The sequence below is a fragment of the Podarcis melisellensis genome (assembly GCF_964234715.1).
Source record: "Podarcis melisellensis genome assembly, chromosome: 13".
Classification (NCBI taxonomy): domain Eukaryota; kingdom Metazoa; phylum Chordata; class Lepidosauria; order Squamata; family Lacertidae; genus Podarcis; species Podarcis melisellensis.
Window position 1 is genome coordinate 5,049,573 of NC_138545.1, and position 16,467 is coordinate 5,066,039.

Below are 16,467 nucleotides of genomic sequence, written 5' to 3' on the forward strand. Positions count from 1 at the left end.
TCTCTCTTTGTTTTTCTTCATTGCTTGGGGAAGGGCGGAATGATTTTTTACTAGGAAAGGTACGCGATATAAAGCCGTCGTTCTTGTCCCAGTTAAGCTGCGGGAACTCGCTTCCGTGGGAAGCAATGACGGCAACAGACTCGAAGGGATTTAAAAGCGAATTGGACGAATTCGCGGAGGAGAGGGCTATCGATGGCTACTGGCCATTATGGCTACGCTCTGCATCCTCAATTGGTGGACATTGTTTTGTCCCAATACGGCTCCAGCGGCAAACCAATGGTGCCCTCTCGCTCTGAGCACCGAGATGCCACGAACCAGCGCCCCAATGAACCTTCTCCTGCAAAAGCCCCTCTTGAGACAAACAGGCAGGCCACAGCTCTTGCACAGCGCCTGTTTGTTTTGAAAGGTGCTTGTGCAGGAGATGGACCTCCCATCCCTGGGTCAAATCTGCCTTTTCTTGGCACCCCAGCGCAGCCTCGTGGTACCACCGTCTCCGCTGTGTTTACGATTTGTGCACCAAATCTTTTTTTTCCTCCTTTTACAAGCATGGTCTGGGCCTGGGACTTAGCAGGCATGGACCACGAAGGGGGAGGCATATATGGGGGTGGGTGGGTCTCTGGAAAGAGAAACATCCCAGGAATTTGAGCCCAGGGAGACCCCTTCCCCCCCACACCCTCTGGGAATGGTGCAACAAGCCAAGCATCACTTGGTTGGACCAGTTTGGGAGGTGGCGTGTTTGATGGGCACTTGCGCTCTGTGTGTGTGTGTGTGTCTGCATTCCTACATTATCCAGGAGAGGTGGAGGCCAGCCCCGGCAGCTGAAAGGGGGTGGAGATGGATGGGGAAGCCTATAAAGGATACGAGATAATTTGTTGAGCCAAGCGGCGAGGCAGGAGCGTCTCTGCTCTGAACAGCGTTGGAAGAGTTAGGGATCCGCAGCCTGAGATGATGGGCCTGGACACTCGCTCGCAGAAAGCCGTGTCGGGGTCCCTGGAACACGAGAGTGGGGCGGGGGTCTCCCCGCTGCCGCCCCCTCCCTACGGCGGGGAAGGGGCCTTGGAGCTGCGGGGGTCTCTGGACTGCTGGGCGTGCGCCGTGCTGGTCACAGTCCAGAACCTGCTGGTTGGGGGCCTCAACGTCCTCTTCGTGGGGGTCATATTTGGGCTGATCCTGCTCCCGGCCGGGGTGCTGCTGGGGTTCGGGTTCCTGTGCCATTCCAAGGTAGGTGGTCCTCGTTTTACTGTGGCAACCCTCCCTCCCACCGATACAGAATCAGGACCAGGCAGATGAGCGGGGAGCTGTGGGTCAGAAGTGAGGACATTGGCAGGACTGAACTGGGGTGTAAACTATGTAAACCCTTCAAAACGCTCTTCGAAATAATAGCCTGACCTTTTGATGCTTCGGGGATGAGAGAATGAGGCGTTGCGTAGTAGATGTGGGGGCTTTTTTTGGCAGGGTTGGGGTGAAGGCCAGGGTGGACAGAGATGCCTTTCTCAGGGCTCAATTGGGGTTGTAATTTATTCCAGAGCGTATTTTTCAATGGGCAAGTCCAGCTGTTGATCATTGGGTGGCAGCGGCAGGGGGGACGGGACTTATGCACTCTGCACAAGCTCAGAGGTACTCTTCCTCGCACACATCCAAAACAACACCCAACCAGGCCCAGGGGAGAGAGACCTCCAGGCCAGATATGCAATCATTTGGCCCGTTTGTTCTTAATTCCACCCCAAACTTAAAAGTTTCGGAGCATGGGCTTAATAGCAAAGGCTTGTAGTTTTCCGCAGTGTTTCCAGCTCCTGGGCTTGTGAAATCCTGGCAAAATGTTCTCGGCGTGACCTCGGGCGGAAAAAGCAACACTTTTCGCATCTCCAAAGCGGGTTTGCCGCATCCTGAATACTCTTTCCTTCCCTCCTCCCTGCAGTAGGAATTGTGCTAAAACTGAACAGGGCTTGACCTTCTTTATCCTGGCTAAGAATTATTTTTCAAGAAAGGCTCTATCCAAGTGCTGATAGACCCACTGCCCACTGTCCTTGCTGGCTGGAGCTCAGCAGTCTGAGGGGCTCCAGGTCCCCCCACTTCTGCTCTGCCTGCTTCCAGAGTCGGCGGTCAACTCCTCTCCCCCATTTTGCTTCAGTTCTCTTCCCCGGCTTGTCACTGGCCCAAAGTCTGTTGGTAAACTTCTTTCCATACTCTAGATTATGTGTTGCTGCAGGGACCCATTTTACAGATTGGGAATACTGAGGCTCGGGGAGAGAGGTGACTTGCCAGCAGTCACAGGCACAAGCCCCTCTGCTCCACCTTCTCCATGGAGCTCAGTGGGCCAGAGTGGCCAAGCTGAATCCCTTATGGGGCAGAGATTCCCTCTTCCACTTCCAACCATCCCTGCTGGGTGTCCATATTTTTACATTTGTAAGGCCTTGCTGGCATCTTTTCTAGATTTCAGGAAGGGGGGGAGGAAAGGCCTGGAATTTGGGCTGCCCTTCCAGAGGCAGGGACCAGGCTTCCTTCACCCGCCCCAGTACTGGCCTGGCAGATGCAGGAGCTCTGGGGTGGTCTTCCCTAAGGGAGCATTGAAGGCGGGGAGGGGGGCAGCACTGGAATGCTTTTGGATTAAGCCTCTCGTGGTGGGCTTTGGGAGATTGCAGAGGGATATCCTCTTTCCAGTCTCCTGGAACGTGTCATGTGGCTCTGCTCATTTGCAGCTTTGCAGGATTTTTTTAGTTTTGCCCTGGAGAAATGGCCTTTTTGCCCAAGATACGTGTGGCGCATCTGAGATGCACGCTCCTTGCTCACAAAACACACGCACACACAAACATCAAGGGGTTTCACAGTCCCCGAAGCCGCCCTAGTTCCCTTGAGGCAGAAGGACCAACAAAGACTTCTCCCTTGGGGGAAATCGTAAATTAAAAAGCTTAACCATTTGCGCACACATTTAGAACACGTTGCCATCATTTATTAAATTTGCTTAGTCGCTTTATCTTGCAACCCAAAGGGACTCGCAGCAAAACAAACAATCCTACACACACACAGTTCCTGGGAACTCTAGTTTACTAAGGGTGCTGGGAAGTGAAGTTCTGTGAGAGGTAAAAAACAGTTCCCAGGATTATTTGGATGTGGATAGTGTGCTAATAGGAAGGGATGCGGGTGACGCTGTGGGTAAAACCTCAGCGCCTAGGACTTGCCGATCGCATTGTCGGCGGTTCGAATCCCCGCGGCGGGGTGCGCTCCCGTCGTTCGGTCCCAGCGCCTGCCAACCTAGCAGTTCGAAAGCACCCCCGGGTGCAAGTAGATAAATAGGGACCGCTTACCAGCGGGAAAGTAAACAGTGTTCCGTGTGCTGCGCTGGTTTGCCAGATGCAGCTTTGTCACGCTGGCCACGTGACCCGGAAGTGTCTCCGGACAGCGCTGGCCCCCGGCCTATAGAGTGAGATGAGCGCACAACCCTAGAGTCTGGCAAGACTGACCCGTACGGGCAGGGGCACCTTTACCTTTACCTTTTAGCATGCTAATAGTGTGTTGGCAGCCTGATAACCCAGTTGCCCAAAGCGCTTGCCTTCCCCCCCCCCCAGTGGCACAGCCAGCCCTACCTCAAATCGGGTGGCCTGCCCAAGCTGAACCCGAGCAGGCGGGTGGGTAGGAGCTGTGCTGGTTCTTGAGTGCCTGTAACACCAGCACAACAACCATCTCAGGCTGACCACAGCAGAGGACGCTGGCTTTGTGCTCCCAGACTTTGGTAATCCACGTTCAGCAAAAGGAGGTGGTAGCAGAGTGGGACTCTACCACTTGAGCGGGCAAGGGGGGCCATGTGCCAGCTTAAAACATGGGTAGGTAAACTAAGGCTCAGGAGCCAGATCCGGCCCAATCGCCTTCTATATTGGCCCCCTGGACGATCCAGGAATCAGAGTGTTTTTACATGAGTAGAATGTGTGCTTTTATTTAAAATGCACCTCTGGGTTCTTTGTGGGGCATAGGAATTCATTGTTTTATTATTTTTCTCCAAAATATAGGCCGGCCCCCCACAAGGTCTGAGGGACAGTGGACCGGCCCCCTGCTGAAAAAGTTTGCTGACCCCTGGCTTAAAAGTTCCTTTATTGTTCGGCGGGGGCGGGGGCGGGGAGAGGAAACTCAATTAAAACTCCCTATTAAAAACATCTAGCACCTCGGTGTAAAAAGTATCTCAGCCAGCCATGCTTAGCTCGTTTTCGGCTTGCAAAGCGTTTTTATAAATTTGATTGCTTCGCTTGCCCCCTGGGGTGGTACAGCCCAGCCACTGCCACCTCGGGACTCTACCACCTCGCTCTACGCCCACCTCGGCCAGGAGGTGCTTGCATGGCCGAACTGGCCCACACAGGGAGCCGAGTGTGACCAGGAGAGCAGTCTAACCCTGCAGCTGGTGCGATATTTTAGGTATGGCAGCTTGTAAACATGGGCGGTGGTGGGTGAGCTCAGCAATGACACTCACACACAGACACACGCCCCAAAATAAAAGAAGCGATCAATAGGGAGGGAGGATTCAGTGGGGCTCTGGGTCCAGACTTCCCGCTCTGTTTGCCATGACAAAAACCAGATGCCAGGGTCAGGGCCTTTGATAACCTTGTGGGGGCCGAGATGCACATTCCAGGCATGGATGTGTGGGTCTCCGCGCCCACCCTGAAATTTGGGGAGGAGCTGGTTGCTCAGAAAGAAGCCAGCTCCCTTTCCCTCGTCTCTGCCCCCTCACCATCCTCCCCCAGGCTTCTCGTAGGCATCTGGTTGGCCATTGTGAGATCAGGACGCTGGACGAGACGGGCCTTTGGCCTGATCCTGCAAACGTGAGCAGCGTGGCCCTCCCAGCCTGCTCATGCAATGTCTTCGTTTTATGACGCCCCTCTCACCCCTTTCCTCCAGCCTTACCTGGCTTTTACGGCCAGATTGGGAAGAGATGCCCCCTTTTACTTGAACCACAGCATCCTTGGTTGGCAACTGATCTGCGTTACAGAGCTTTGTGGCCATGAAGGAACCGCCTTCATCAAGCATGTCCACACGCTGGACCGCAGGACAGAGAGAAGGCTCTTCTATTCAGGTCCTGTTGAAGTTTTGCCACAAGCATCCGGTCAGCCGCTGTGAGAACAGGCTGCTGACCCATAGCTGTCAACTTACAGATTTGAACATAAGGGACCAGCAGCCTCGAAAACAAGGGACCAGCAGCTAAAATAAGGGATTTTGCTATTGTAAAGAGTTGCATGCATTGGTAGGATTGACAGATGCTGTCAATCCGGCATGAGTCCCTCCCCATTCCCTCCTCTTCCTCCTCCCTCAGGCTGCCTCCTCAGCTGCCACCACCGCTGTCACCTCCGGGCTCACGGGCGGCGTGGGCAAGAGTCTCTCTCCCCACCACCCGGGTGGGGAAGGGCTGATGGAACTCCTCGCGCCAGGACAACGGCGCCAGTGCGCGCTCTCGCGCGTGCGGAGGAGGACCCCGAGCCGCTGTTTCCCTCCCGAGCCGGGCGAGCATGAAACCTGGGAAATTTAAGGGACATCATCAATAAGGGACAGCAGCGGGACATGGCGCTGGGATAAAGGAGTTTCCCGCCAGATAAGGGACGGTTGACAGCTATGTGCTGACCAGATGGGCCGCAGGCCTGATTCAGCAAGCTTCTTCCTAACATGGCTTTCTCTCCCTCTCTCCCTGCAGTTCTTACACAGCCAGGAGCCCTACTGCACGGCCCACCTGAACGACGCCTCCTCCGTGGCGCTCCTGGTGGTGGGGTTCACCCTCCTGGTACCCCTCCTGGTCTTGGCGCTGGCTGCCTACTGCCGCCTGGCCCGCAGGCTCCAGCTGGGCTACTGCCTCGTCCCCTACAGCAAGGCTGTCTACAAGAACCTGCCCGCGTCCCATTATCACAGCTCCGGGTGCTGCTGCAGCCAGGATTTTGAGCCAGTGGAGAAAGTCTGGGTTTGAGGAGGGGGGGGCGGTTTGGGAGTGGGTGGGGTGGGGTGGGTGGGGAGGGAGGGCACAGAACACCAGCGGCAAGATCTGGACGCGCAAGCTTGAGGGAACGCACTTGTCTCAGACCGGCAGCAAGAGTGGGATACGTCGCCGCAGTGAGATGTGCAATGGGGCGTCAGGCTCTCACCGAGCACAGGACTGTTGCAAAGGGAGAGGCGGAAAATCCCATCAGAGGCAAGGCTGTCGTTCCTGCATTGCAGTGGGATGTAGGAATGGGGGTCCCTTTTCAACTCTGTGGTTCTGTGATTCTAAAGGGAGACGGCCAATTTCAGCATCAATCCCAGTGTCTAGCCTTCATCAGAACATAAGCAGAGTTCTGTAGGTGGATCAGGCCCCAGGAAGTCCATCTTGTTCTCACAGTGGCCCCCCAGATCCCTGTGAGAAGCCAGGAAGCAGGAGGTGAGCCCAACGGCAGCCGTCGCCCCGCTTGCCTCCAAAGACCCTGCACAGAAGAACTGCAGGAAGAACCTTTGGCTCATAAGGAAAGATGGACTCAGACCCTCATTTCCCAGCGGCTTCCGGTATTAAAAGCCCTAAACACACCCGCAGAGAATTTGTAACATGGTTCATCTCTCCAGCTGCTGACGAGGAAAAACTGACAATTCACCCTGGAGGTGAAGGACTTTGCGGCGGTGTGTTAGGGTGGGGTGGGGGTCCTCAGTTTCTATTCTCCCCTCAGCTGCCCTTCAGTTCACACAAACAGGGCTGCTGGAGAGTTGAAGGCCCATTGCAGAGTTTCCTACAAAGCGGGAAGAGCTCCACAAGCAAAACTTTGCATTTAAAAAAATAAGGAATTAGCCCTTTCTATATATGAAAGTGTTCTCCTGCACAAAGGGGTGGGTGGGAAAAGGCAAGAATAGCTCTAGCAAGTATTTTTTTTAACCCATGGAACTCTCTGCTACCTGGGACATGTTTGCCTTTGGATTTCTGTGGTTGGACAAACGGGTGAAGATGGAAGGCTGCATTTGTCCCCGGGGATAATTTTTGCAGCAGTATCAGGATATGAGTTCCAGAAAGGTTAGGGGCCCTACTGTCCTCTTCCTCGCATGCACACTAAGCCGCAGCCACCTTGAGCCCTTGACAAGTTGCATATAAGCGCGCTGTTCAAGCGACACATTTATCGCGGGCGGGAATTATTCGGGCGAAACTCATTTGTACGGTTTTGTCAATATGCAGACTACAACTTTGATACGAAGCTTTGAGTGGTTGCGTTTATTGTTATGGCTGGGGTGGGCTCTGACGTTCCTTGCACTAGGATGGTGGGTGGGGCTGGGGGCAAATTCACTGTGTGGAGGGGTAGTCAACTCGTAGAAAAAGACTTGTTCCGAAGGAGCTCGGGATATGGCCATATTCCCTCCTCCCATCTAACCAGGCTCATGCTGTAGATTTAGGTAAGGATATTATTTGCCGCTGAAATTCCTTGATGGATAAATCTACATTCGTGCTTTCAGACATGGGGTTGTCAATTACAGTATTTTTCGCTCCATAAGGCGCACCGGACCATAAGGCGCACCTAGTTTTTTTGGGGGGGGGGGAATCAAGAAAAATCAAGAATCTCTCCCGGCTTCAGCAAAAGGAACCCGAAGCCTTCGGAGCGCAGCGCGAGCTCCCGCTGTGCTCCAAAGGCTTCAGGCAGCTATCCCTGAAGCCTGGAGAGCGAGAGGGGTCAGTGAGCACCGACCCCTCTCGCCCTCCAGGCTTTAGCAAAAGCAACACGTAGCCTCCGGAGCGCAGAGGGAGCGCTCCCTCTGCGCTTCAGAGGCTTCGCGTTGCTATCGCTGAAGCCAAGGAGCCTGCATTCGCTCCATAAGTCGCACATACATTTCCCCTTCATTTTTGGAGGGGGAAAAGTGCGTCCTATAGAGCGAAAAATACGGTACTGGAAAGGACGAGGAGTTTGCATGAGCCGTTTTTCTTTCGGGGAAGTCACACCCAGTACACAGGGTGTGGGAAAAGGCACTTGAACCGTATCATGGCAGAAACGGACCTTTGCATCACACTTGCATTTGCAGTGCCTTAAGTCACAGGCTTAGCCAATCGCCGTTTTGCTCAGGGGTCTCCCTCCTCGCCTACAGAGCGGGAGAGAAACACCAGCCCCGTTCCCCTGCTTGCCCTCTTTTTCCTTCTGGCAAATTGCGAATTGAAATGAGAGAACACAGGCATCTTGGCAGACTTTTTAGTTTAGAGAAAAGGTTCCCACTCGCCCCCAACCTAGATGGCTTTGAAAGAGGATTGGGCAAATTCTTACACCGTCCCATGTCTTTTCTTCTTCGGCAACCCCTCGTAGCCGAGTAAGATTGTCTTCCATAAACACGGTTTTAACAATGAGTCCGTAAGTGACTGTGGAGGCCAATTCTGGACCCACACGTCCTTCCACAGTGGGGACATTGGTTTCTGGGTGGGAGCTGATCATGGTGTGGATTTGCCAAGCATGTCTTCCTCTTAGCGCATTTCTCCCTTGCGTCCTGAGTTCAAATGTCTTCAAAGCCCATGACACCTTTGGTCAAGGCTGTTCTCCAACTGGAGCGCTCGCAGGCCAGTGTTTCCCAGTTGTCAGTGTTTATATTACATTTTTTAAAGATTTGCCTTGAGACAAGTCTTTAAACCACTTTTGTTGACCACCTGCATTATGCTTTTCATTTCTAAATTCAGAATAGAATACAGTGGTACCTCAGGTTAAGAACTTAATTCGTTCTGGAGATCCGTTCTTAACCTGAAACTGTTCTTAACCTGAAGCACCACTTTAGCTAATGGGGCCTCCTGCTGCCGCCGCCACACAATTTCTGTTCTCATCCTAAAGCAAAGTTCTTAAGCCAAGGTACTATTTCTGGGTTAGTGGAGTCTGTAACCTGAAGCGTCTCTAACCTGAAGCGTCTGTAACCCGAGGTACCACTGTAGCTGCTTTGGAAGACAATAATCAGGCATCTGCATAACATGACCAGTCCAACAAAGTTGATGTTGAAGAATTGTTGCTTCAACACTGGTGATCTTTGCTTCTTCCAGTACACTGATATTAGTTCGCCTGTCTTCCCAAGTGATGTGTACAATTTTTCGGAGACACCGTTGATGGAATCATTTGAGGAGCTGGAGATGGTGTTTATAAGTGGTCCAAGGCTGGTAGTACAATAGCTTTGTAAACAAGCATTTTGGTTTCCCTGCGAATGTCCCGGTCCTCAAACACTCTGCACTTCAGTCGGGAGAAAGCCAACTCCATTGAAAGACACCACTCTGTACCTAGCTTTGAACGGTGAGCTTTGGTGACAACAACCCTAAAAAATTATCCAAGGTAAATCCTGCAAGCCTGAAATCTCCCCTTTTTCCTCGACCACTACTAATATCCATAAGACATGTCTGTTGTAGGGTTCCTGTTCCCTATCACCAACCCTGATTGCTGGCCATGCAGGCTCGGCCTGATGGGATTTTGGAGTCCAGCAACACCTGGAGGAAATCTGGTTCCCATTCCTGCTTTATTTACCGTATTTTTCGCCCCATAGGATGCACTTTTTCCCCTCCAAAAATGAAGGGGAAATGTGTGTGTGTCCTATGGGGCGAATGCAGGCTTTCGCTGAAGCCTGGAGAGTGAGAGGGGTCGGTGCGCACCGATGCCTCTAGCTCTCCAGGCTTCAGGAAGCTATCCGCAAGCCTTGGGAGCCCGGCAGGAGGTCCCGCGGGCTCGCGGGCAGCAGCCTGCCGCCCAAAGCATGGGGAGCCCTCCAGAGGGCGCCCCGTGCTCCGGGCGGGTGTCCACAAGCCTTGCGCGCCCGGTGAGAGGTCCCGCCAGGCGCACGAGGCTTGGGGCGGCAGCCTGCAGCCCGAAGCACGGGGAGCCCTCCGGAGGGCGCCCCGTGCTTCGGGCAGGAGTGCGCAAGGCTTGGGGCTGCAGCTGCGGCTGGGGGGGGATAATTTTTTTTTATTCATTCCCCCCCCCCCCAAAAATGAGGTGCATCCTATGGGCCGGTGCGCCCTATAGGACGAAAAATACGGTATTTATTGCATTTAGGGGAGGAGCTGTTAGAGGAGGAGTACCTCTGGTGGGGACATGTCCTGCTCCTTCCGGGGTGGTCTGTCCACCTCTGGTCCCCACCCTGAACTCAGCTCTCACCTGTGGCTCCTAGCAGCTGTCAGCGTGCAGCAGCGGCCACACCCTTCCACTGGCCGGCTAAACCAGGTGAGGGGAGCCGATGGGTCTCAAACCCTCAGGGAGTTATGGACTGCATGTGAAAGCAAGCTCTGGTGGCTTCTGCAGCTGCTGTAGAGGGGAGCAGATGGGGCTCATCTAGGAAAAGGAAAAAAAGCTTGCGCCCAAGGAAGTCCGTTCAGTGCTGTTGGTGAAGCAGTTTGATTTCACCCCTGGTGGTGCACTCCATTCTCTCCCAAGGCAGACGGGTGCCAATGTTTACATTTGCATCAGGTCACCTAGGCCATTTCAGCAGTGATGATGGAGTAACCGGTGGCACTCGGGATATTATTGAGACTCCATACACTTCGAGCCAGCAAGGCCAACAGTCAGGAAGGATGGGTGTTGAACTCCTCACAAGATCCCTAGCTTCCTTCCGTACAGAATGAAGGATGAAATTGGGCTTTCCCACCCATGCCTGTTTTAACCCACGAGCATCCATTCCGTTGAGCTGAGACCAGGGTGGTGGACTTTGAATTATGGTAACCTGGGTTCAGCTGAGATGGTCCCTCTGGGACAATTGTCCCCCCCCCCCCCAGCCTCCATGAAAGGACATTAATTGCAACTTATTGACGGATAATGGCTGCGAAAAGTGTTCGCTCACTGAAAAGGCTGAACTGCAGCGGCTGCAGGAACACAGGCACACCCCTAGGACAGCGTAACCTTGGTCACGAACACCTTATTCTCTGCCGAAGCACCTGTGCCACGAGACAGAAAATCCAACAAGTGAAGCTTTCCCTGGCAGGGAGGGGAAACTACCCCGGCTGAACTTCGGCCTGTTGCGCAGCTACCAGAGGGACACAGACAACCTGTGAAAAGGTTATCACTCTTGCCGTGGGGCTGGAGAGGGGAATATCCTGTTCCAGAACAGGATAAGGAAGAGTGGAGTCAGCCCCGGGCGCCAAGAGTCTCTTATGGAAACTCTGCGTTCTGGGGAGGAAGGAACCTTGGATAAGATAACGCGGCTGCTGGCGTGTAGAAGCTCCCCATTGTGATGTGGGAGCAAAGAGGAGCCAAAGAAGACAAGACCCCGGTCTATCTATAGATACCGTTTCCTGCACTGCTTTGCAGCTGGTGGAACAGCCGCACGGGTCAGCTTGGGAGCAAATCCTGCTGCTTCTTCCCAGGGAACCGGTGGCAAAGGCTTTCCCTATCAAAAAATGTCAGCCGCTGAGATCAAGATGGCACCTTTTCAGATCCAGCTGGTAAATTAAACGCCCCTGTTGCCAGCAGGGCAGCAGAATGGGTTCCGCAGTGCAGAATGCAATCTTGAGGGCTGGACTCTATCTGCAGCGATGGCGCCATTCCTCTTTCCAGCCCTTGTGGTTTGAAAGAATATTGGCGGCGTGTGGGGTGGGGAATACGTAAGAGAAATTTTCAGAAGCTGAAGGCGGAGTTCAGTTGCCAAGGGCTAGCGGATTCAGTGCTCTAGCGCCCTGGCGTCCTCATCTAACAAAAGCAGAATCTTGCAAATAAGTCATGCAAGTTACAAAAGGCATTTTTTTCTTGTCCAAGTGGTGTTTTTTTAAAACAACAACAAAGAAATAAGCATAGCTGCTATTATTCTACAGCTCTCTTGAAAATGAGCTTATAGCAGCTGAAATGCGTTTTTCCTAGGGACTTCTTTGTAAAATTTAATATTATATTTGTCGCCATTTAGGGGTGGGCTTTGCTGGTGAGTTCTGTGCTTTTGCTTTCAAAGGGAAAGAGGTGGTGCTGAAACCGCAGATCTAGGCAGCTGCAGAGGCACTGAATGTATGCTGCTGTTTTTAGCTGTATTTTGAAATCTCATTGGAGCCTCTGCTAGTTCTCCATATTGAGATGAAAATATGTGATGGGTATCTGTTCCTGTGCTGTTTAGCTCTCTCCCCCTGCTCCCCCACTGCAAATTAGAGAACTGTAGATTTGGAAGAGACCCTCTGCAAGGCAGGAATCTCAACTAAACTCCCCAGGATTCAGCAGGCCACAGAAGTAGCAGCCAAGGTCTGCCCGTGGCCCACACGAGGTCCAAGCGTTACAAGAAAACAAACCCACAACAATTCAGAACAGCAATGGGATTCTTTTCCAGATTTAACAAACATTTGACAAAGGCAAACATTAAGTCCACCCCTTTTTCAAGTCCTGGAGATGGGGGGTGTCCTGTTTCACAGTGCATGCACTGGTCCAGTCCAGCTTTGCCAGGAAAGCTTCATTCCCTAGGGAAAACCGGGATCTAGCCGGGAAGGGAGGAAAAGTGTCTCTTGCCCTGCAGCAAACTGGGGCCTGTGTCCCTTCCCCGCAACCAAAGTTCGGTCATACGTTGGAGGCCTGCTGCCCTCTGGCGGTGCATCAGAGGTACTGCAAGGAGGCCAAGCTCTCCAGCTCCACCTCGATGGAGACAATGTGATGTCCTGGAACCATGGCCAGACCCAAGACTCTGGGCTCTCCGGCGGAGAAGGAGTCTGCAGAGCAAAGGAGGGAGAGGGTGAGAAGGAGGGTCCCATCTGCTCCTAATCCAGACTTGGGCCCTCTAGCGGCTTGGGGCTACAGCTCGCAAGGTGCTGGCTGGCACCGATGGGAGTTGTAGTTCCAAGCCCCTGGAGGGCCCCAGGTTGGCAAAGGCTGTCCTCATCTCCCGGGCGCTTAAAGGCTCCCTCCACAGAACACAGGGGCGTCCATCCCCCAGGCACATGCCCCCCTCCTCTTCAAGAGAGGTAAAGGTAAAGGTACCCCTGACCGTTAGGTCCAGTCGCAGATGACTCTGGGGTTAGGCGCTCATCTCGCTCTATAGGCCGAGGGAGCCAGCGTACAGCCTGTGGCCAGCATGACTAAGCCGCTTCTGGCGAACCAGAGCAGCGCACGGAAACGCCGTTTACCTTCCCGCCGGAGCGCTACCTATTTATCCCTCTTCAAGAAGCCCCCTTGAAATTCTGTCTCGCCAGGAGAGCTGCTAAGCCCCACCAACCCTCTCTTGCCCCCAAACTAATTCTTCGCTATTATTACAGTGGTACCTCGGGTTAAGTACTTAATTCATTCCGGAGGTCTGTTCTTAAGCTGAAACTGTTCTTAACCTGAAGCACTTTAGCTAATGGGGCTTCCTGCTGCTGCACGATTTCTGTTCTTATCCTGAATCAAAGTTCTTAACCTGAAGCACTATTTCTGGGTTAGCGGAGTCTGTAACCTGAAGTGTATGTAACCTGAAGCGTATGTAACCCGAGGTACCACTCTACTTATATCTTTTTCTCTCTTTCACTCCGCTATTGCATCAGTTTTTCCTCAATCGACAAAATCAGCTTACAAGCAAAAACACGTGGAAAGCATTAAACAGGAAATGAATAAAGAAAGATAGATGGTGGGACGATGGTGGAGACCCCAGGTGAGAACTAACCTGTGGGCTTGAGGTATTCCTGGGCGGAGCCGAGGATCACGTTGCAGTCTCGGTCGGTGCACAGGAAGCAGCCCACCAGGGTCCGCCCGTCCGTCATTCGGATGCGCATGCTCTTGTTGAGGAGGTTCTCCAGTTTCCGGCGGGCATGCAGGTATGGTGTGTCAGCCTTTTCCTCACCAGAGTCCTGGCAGAAACGTTCAAAGGGTTAGTCTTTCCATCTTAGGGAATCTTTCCATAATACTTCATAGGAAGAAATGCACTAGGGTATCTTTCCCTCCCACTCCCAGGTCCTGCTTTTTCACTTTCCAGAGAGAGACCAAGCCTGTAGTCCTCATGGTGGCAAATGGGCAATGCTTGGGGAAGTCTCTCTTGGGCAGGCTCTAGAATGCAAATTTGTGGTGGTGGTGTTTTAATATCTCAGGATCTGTTCATGCCCCGTGGTGGGGGTTTATTAACACAGGGCTTTTAAATTTGCTATAAGAGGGCCTTCTCAGTGGCTGCTTCCAACTTTTGGAGCTCCCTTCCTAGAGAGGTTGGACCAGCTCCCTCTTCGCTACGTGAAGATTGTTTTATTCCAACAGGCTTTTTGGGAAGTGTTTTTAAGGAAAGAGCTTTTAATAGTGCTGTGCTGTTTTTACTATCTGAATTTTAATGAACTTTTAAAATATTGTCTTGATTCTATTATAGTTTAATTACTTTTAAAATATTGTCATTGTTTCTAGCTTGCCGTATTTTATCCTTGTGGTCTTAATTTTTGTAAGCTTCCTTGAGTCCAGGTCTGGGGGAGAAAGCTGGATTATTATTATTCTTACATTACCATTTCCTTCTTCTCCCCTTACATCACTGACAGTCAAGTGCGTTAATATTTTCCCAATTACCTAGAATGGTAACTCAGCTGAGAAGTGATAGAGGAGGTGTTAGAATTTTCATGAAACAGGTGTCATGTTCACTCCTGTGAACAACACACAAGTTGCTTATTTTATATGCCAACACCCTACTAAACACACACATGGCAATTTATGTAGAGCCTTAACCTGTTTGCTCTATCTAGTGTTTGATGGAGTTGGTTCTTTCGTGGACGAGTTGCCAACCAATAATATTTTATTATAAGTTCCTTTCACTATTCACAGTCAATAGGATTTGTTACAGAGTAGAAAAGAAAGCATCTTCTCCAAATCGAACCATAAAAGATTTACAAAACAGTTGAGAGGGTACTGATGAAAACCAAAAAAGGGTTCACTCCAGAACAGGAAAACTCTGCGTGAGCAGCCGGCAGGGCCAATGTTCAAGCCAACAAAGGCTACCCACATTCATAAGAGCATAAGGAGAAAATGCTGGATCAGGCCAGTGGACCACCTAGTCCAGCATCCTGTTCTCAACCAGGTACCCCAGAGGGAAATCAGGAAGCAAGATTCGAGCACAAGAGTCACTCATAATAAATACATATTATCCTTCCACCCCTACCCACCCTGTAGGTAACCAGTGACCTCTCCCCCCCCCCACTTTACTTTTTATTTGTTTGTTACAATTTTAACCCTGCCTTTCCTCCAAAGGGGGCACCACATATGCTGCTGCTCCTGCCTGACCCACTCTTCATTTAATACCCACAAGAGCCTTGTGAGGTAGGGCGGGCCGAGAGGCAGCACCTGACCTGCAAGGTGGACCTTTAGCTGCATGGGGGGAAATGTGGCATAAAATTGCGATGAATCACATACATAAATATGTGATGAAAATGATGTATAGATGGTATATTACACCCGTTAAATTAGCTAAAATGTATAAAGTTAGCAATAAATGTTGGAAATGCAAAGAAAAAGAGGGAACATTTTATCATATGTGGTGGGAATGTAAAAAGGTGAAAAACCTCTGGGAGATGATATATAATGAGATGAAAAAAATGTTGAAATATACATTTATTAAGAAACCAGAAGCATTTTTACTTGGCATTGTAGGAGATGATATAAACAGAAAGGATTGCAAGTTGTTTTTATATGCAATGACGGCAGCAAGAATATTATTGGCAAAAAAATGGAAGCAAGAAGAATTACCAACAAAAGAAGAATGGAGGATGAAATTGATGGACTATGCAGAATTGGATAAACTAACCGGAAGAATTCGAAACCTGCAGGACCAGAGATTCACAGAAGACTGGTGTAAATTTACGGACTATTTGAAAAGTAATTGTGATGACGTTTGTAGGTTTGCAAGAAGTTTTGTGAGGTAAATTATTTGAATTATGGCAAAAATGGTTAAAGAGGTGGATTGTGAGGTAAGATAATTAAAGGCAATAGGAATTTAAGAAATGCAGAAGAAATGATAAAAATGGTGGATCATCAGAGGTGCTGATGGAAGTCCAAAAAGATGGCATAAGATGTGAAGTTCTGTTGAATGAATGTATAATAATTGGTATGTTGAAATTAATAAAAATTAAAAAGAAACACGTACATAAATAAGGCCACCTAGTGAGGGGGGATTTGAACCCTGGTCCCTCCCATCTCCTATCGCCCCCCCCCAAAAAAAAACACGTCACCACCACACCATACTAGGCCCTTCCAGCCTAAATTTGTTTTTGGGGGGTGTCTTATTATGCCCCCACTCCCAATTATTCCCATTTCCCATCCAATGTACTTACCCTCTCTACCCCCAGGGTACCTCCTTCTCCTCCCCTACTTGAGCACCCCACCCCATTATGTCCTCCCCCTTTCTCATATCTGGAGGCCTCCCCCCCCCCGGGCTCCTCACCCCAGGACTGGGACTGTTTCCGCAGCCATTCTCCTCTCCCCTCTGCTGCTGCAACGGCTCTGGAAGGCCAGTGGCCGCCATCTTGACCCTCCCGCCGGCAGAGGGACTACAGCTCCCAGCAGGCCGCTCGGCTTCCCCGCCCTCCGGTTCCCAGCAGGCTCTGCGCGCGCACCCTCCGTCCTCTCGGCCCAGACT

At 51.4% G+C, this 16,467-nt stretch overlaps 2 protein-coding genes across 2 annotated transcripts; one reads left to right on the forward strand and one right to left on the reverse strand.

The window, feature by feature from the left end:
• Positions 1-771: 771 nt before the first annotated feature.
• On the forward strand, positions 772-5,943 carry TMEM88 (transmembrane protein 88). Its single transcript, XM_081887085.1, has 2 exons — positions 772-1,221; positions 5,672-5,943. The coding sequence occupies exons 1-2, from the start codon at positions 946-948 to the stop codon at positions 5,936-5,938; spliced, it is 543 nt and encodes a 180-aa protein (XP_081743211.1). The 5' UTR covers positions 772-945; the 3' UTR covers positions 5,939-5,943.
• A 6,259-nt stretch (positions 5,944-12,202) lies between these two features.
• NAA38 (N-alpha-acetyltransferase 38, NatC auxiliary subunit) lies at positions 12,203-16,428 on the reverse strand. The gene is made up of 3 exons (XM_081887116.1): positions 16,273-16,428; positions 13,531-13,714; positions 12,203-12,604 (listed from the first exon to the last, which is right to left on the reverse strand). The coding sequence occupies exons 1-3, from the start codon at positions 16,351-16,353 to the stop codon at positions 12,492-12,494; spliced, it is 378 nt and encodes a 125-aa protein (XP_081743242.1). The 5' UTR covers positions 16,354-16,428; the 3' UTR covers positions 12,203-12,491.
• Positions 16,429-16,467: the final 39 nt, after the last annotated feature.

What these genes read in the sequence shown, in the direction of transcription:
- TMEM88 (XM_081887085.1), top strand. Translation starts at nt 946, where the DNA reads ATGATGGGCCTGGACACTCGCTCGCAGAAAGCCGTGTCGGGGTCCCTG. An exon ending in GGTTCCTGTGCCATTCCAAG is followed by an intron (nt 1,222 to 5,671) that starts GTAGGTGGTCCT and finishes CTCTCCCTGCAG; the next exon opens with TTCTTACACAGCCAGGAGCC.
- NAA38 (XM_081887116.1), bottom strand. Translation starts at nt 16,353, where the DNA reads ATGGCGGCCACTGGCCTTCCAGAGCCGTTGCAGCAGCAGAGGGGAGAG. An exon ending in GAAACAGTCCCAGTCCTGGG is followed by an intron (nt 13,715 to 16,272) that starts GTGAGGAGCCCG and finishes CGTTTCTGCCAG; the next exon opens with GACTCTGGTGAGGAAAAGGC. An exon ending in GGAATACCTCAAGCCCACAG is followed by an intron (nt 12,605 to 13,530) that starts GTTAGTTCTCAC and finishes TTTGCTCTGCAG; the next exon opens with ACTCCTTCTCCGCCGGAGAG.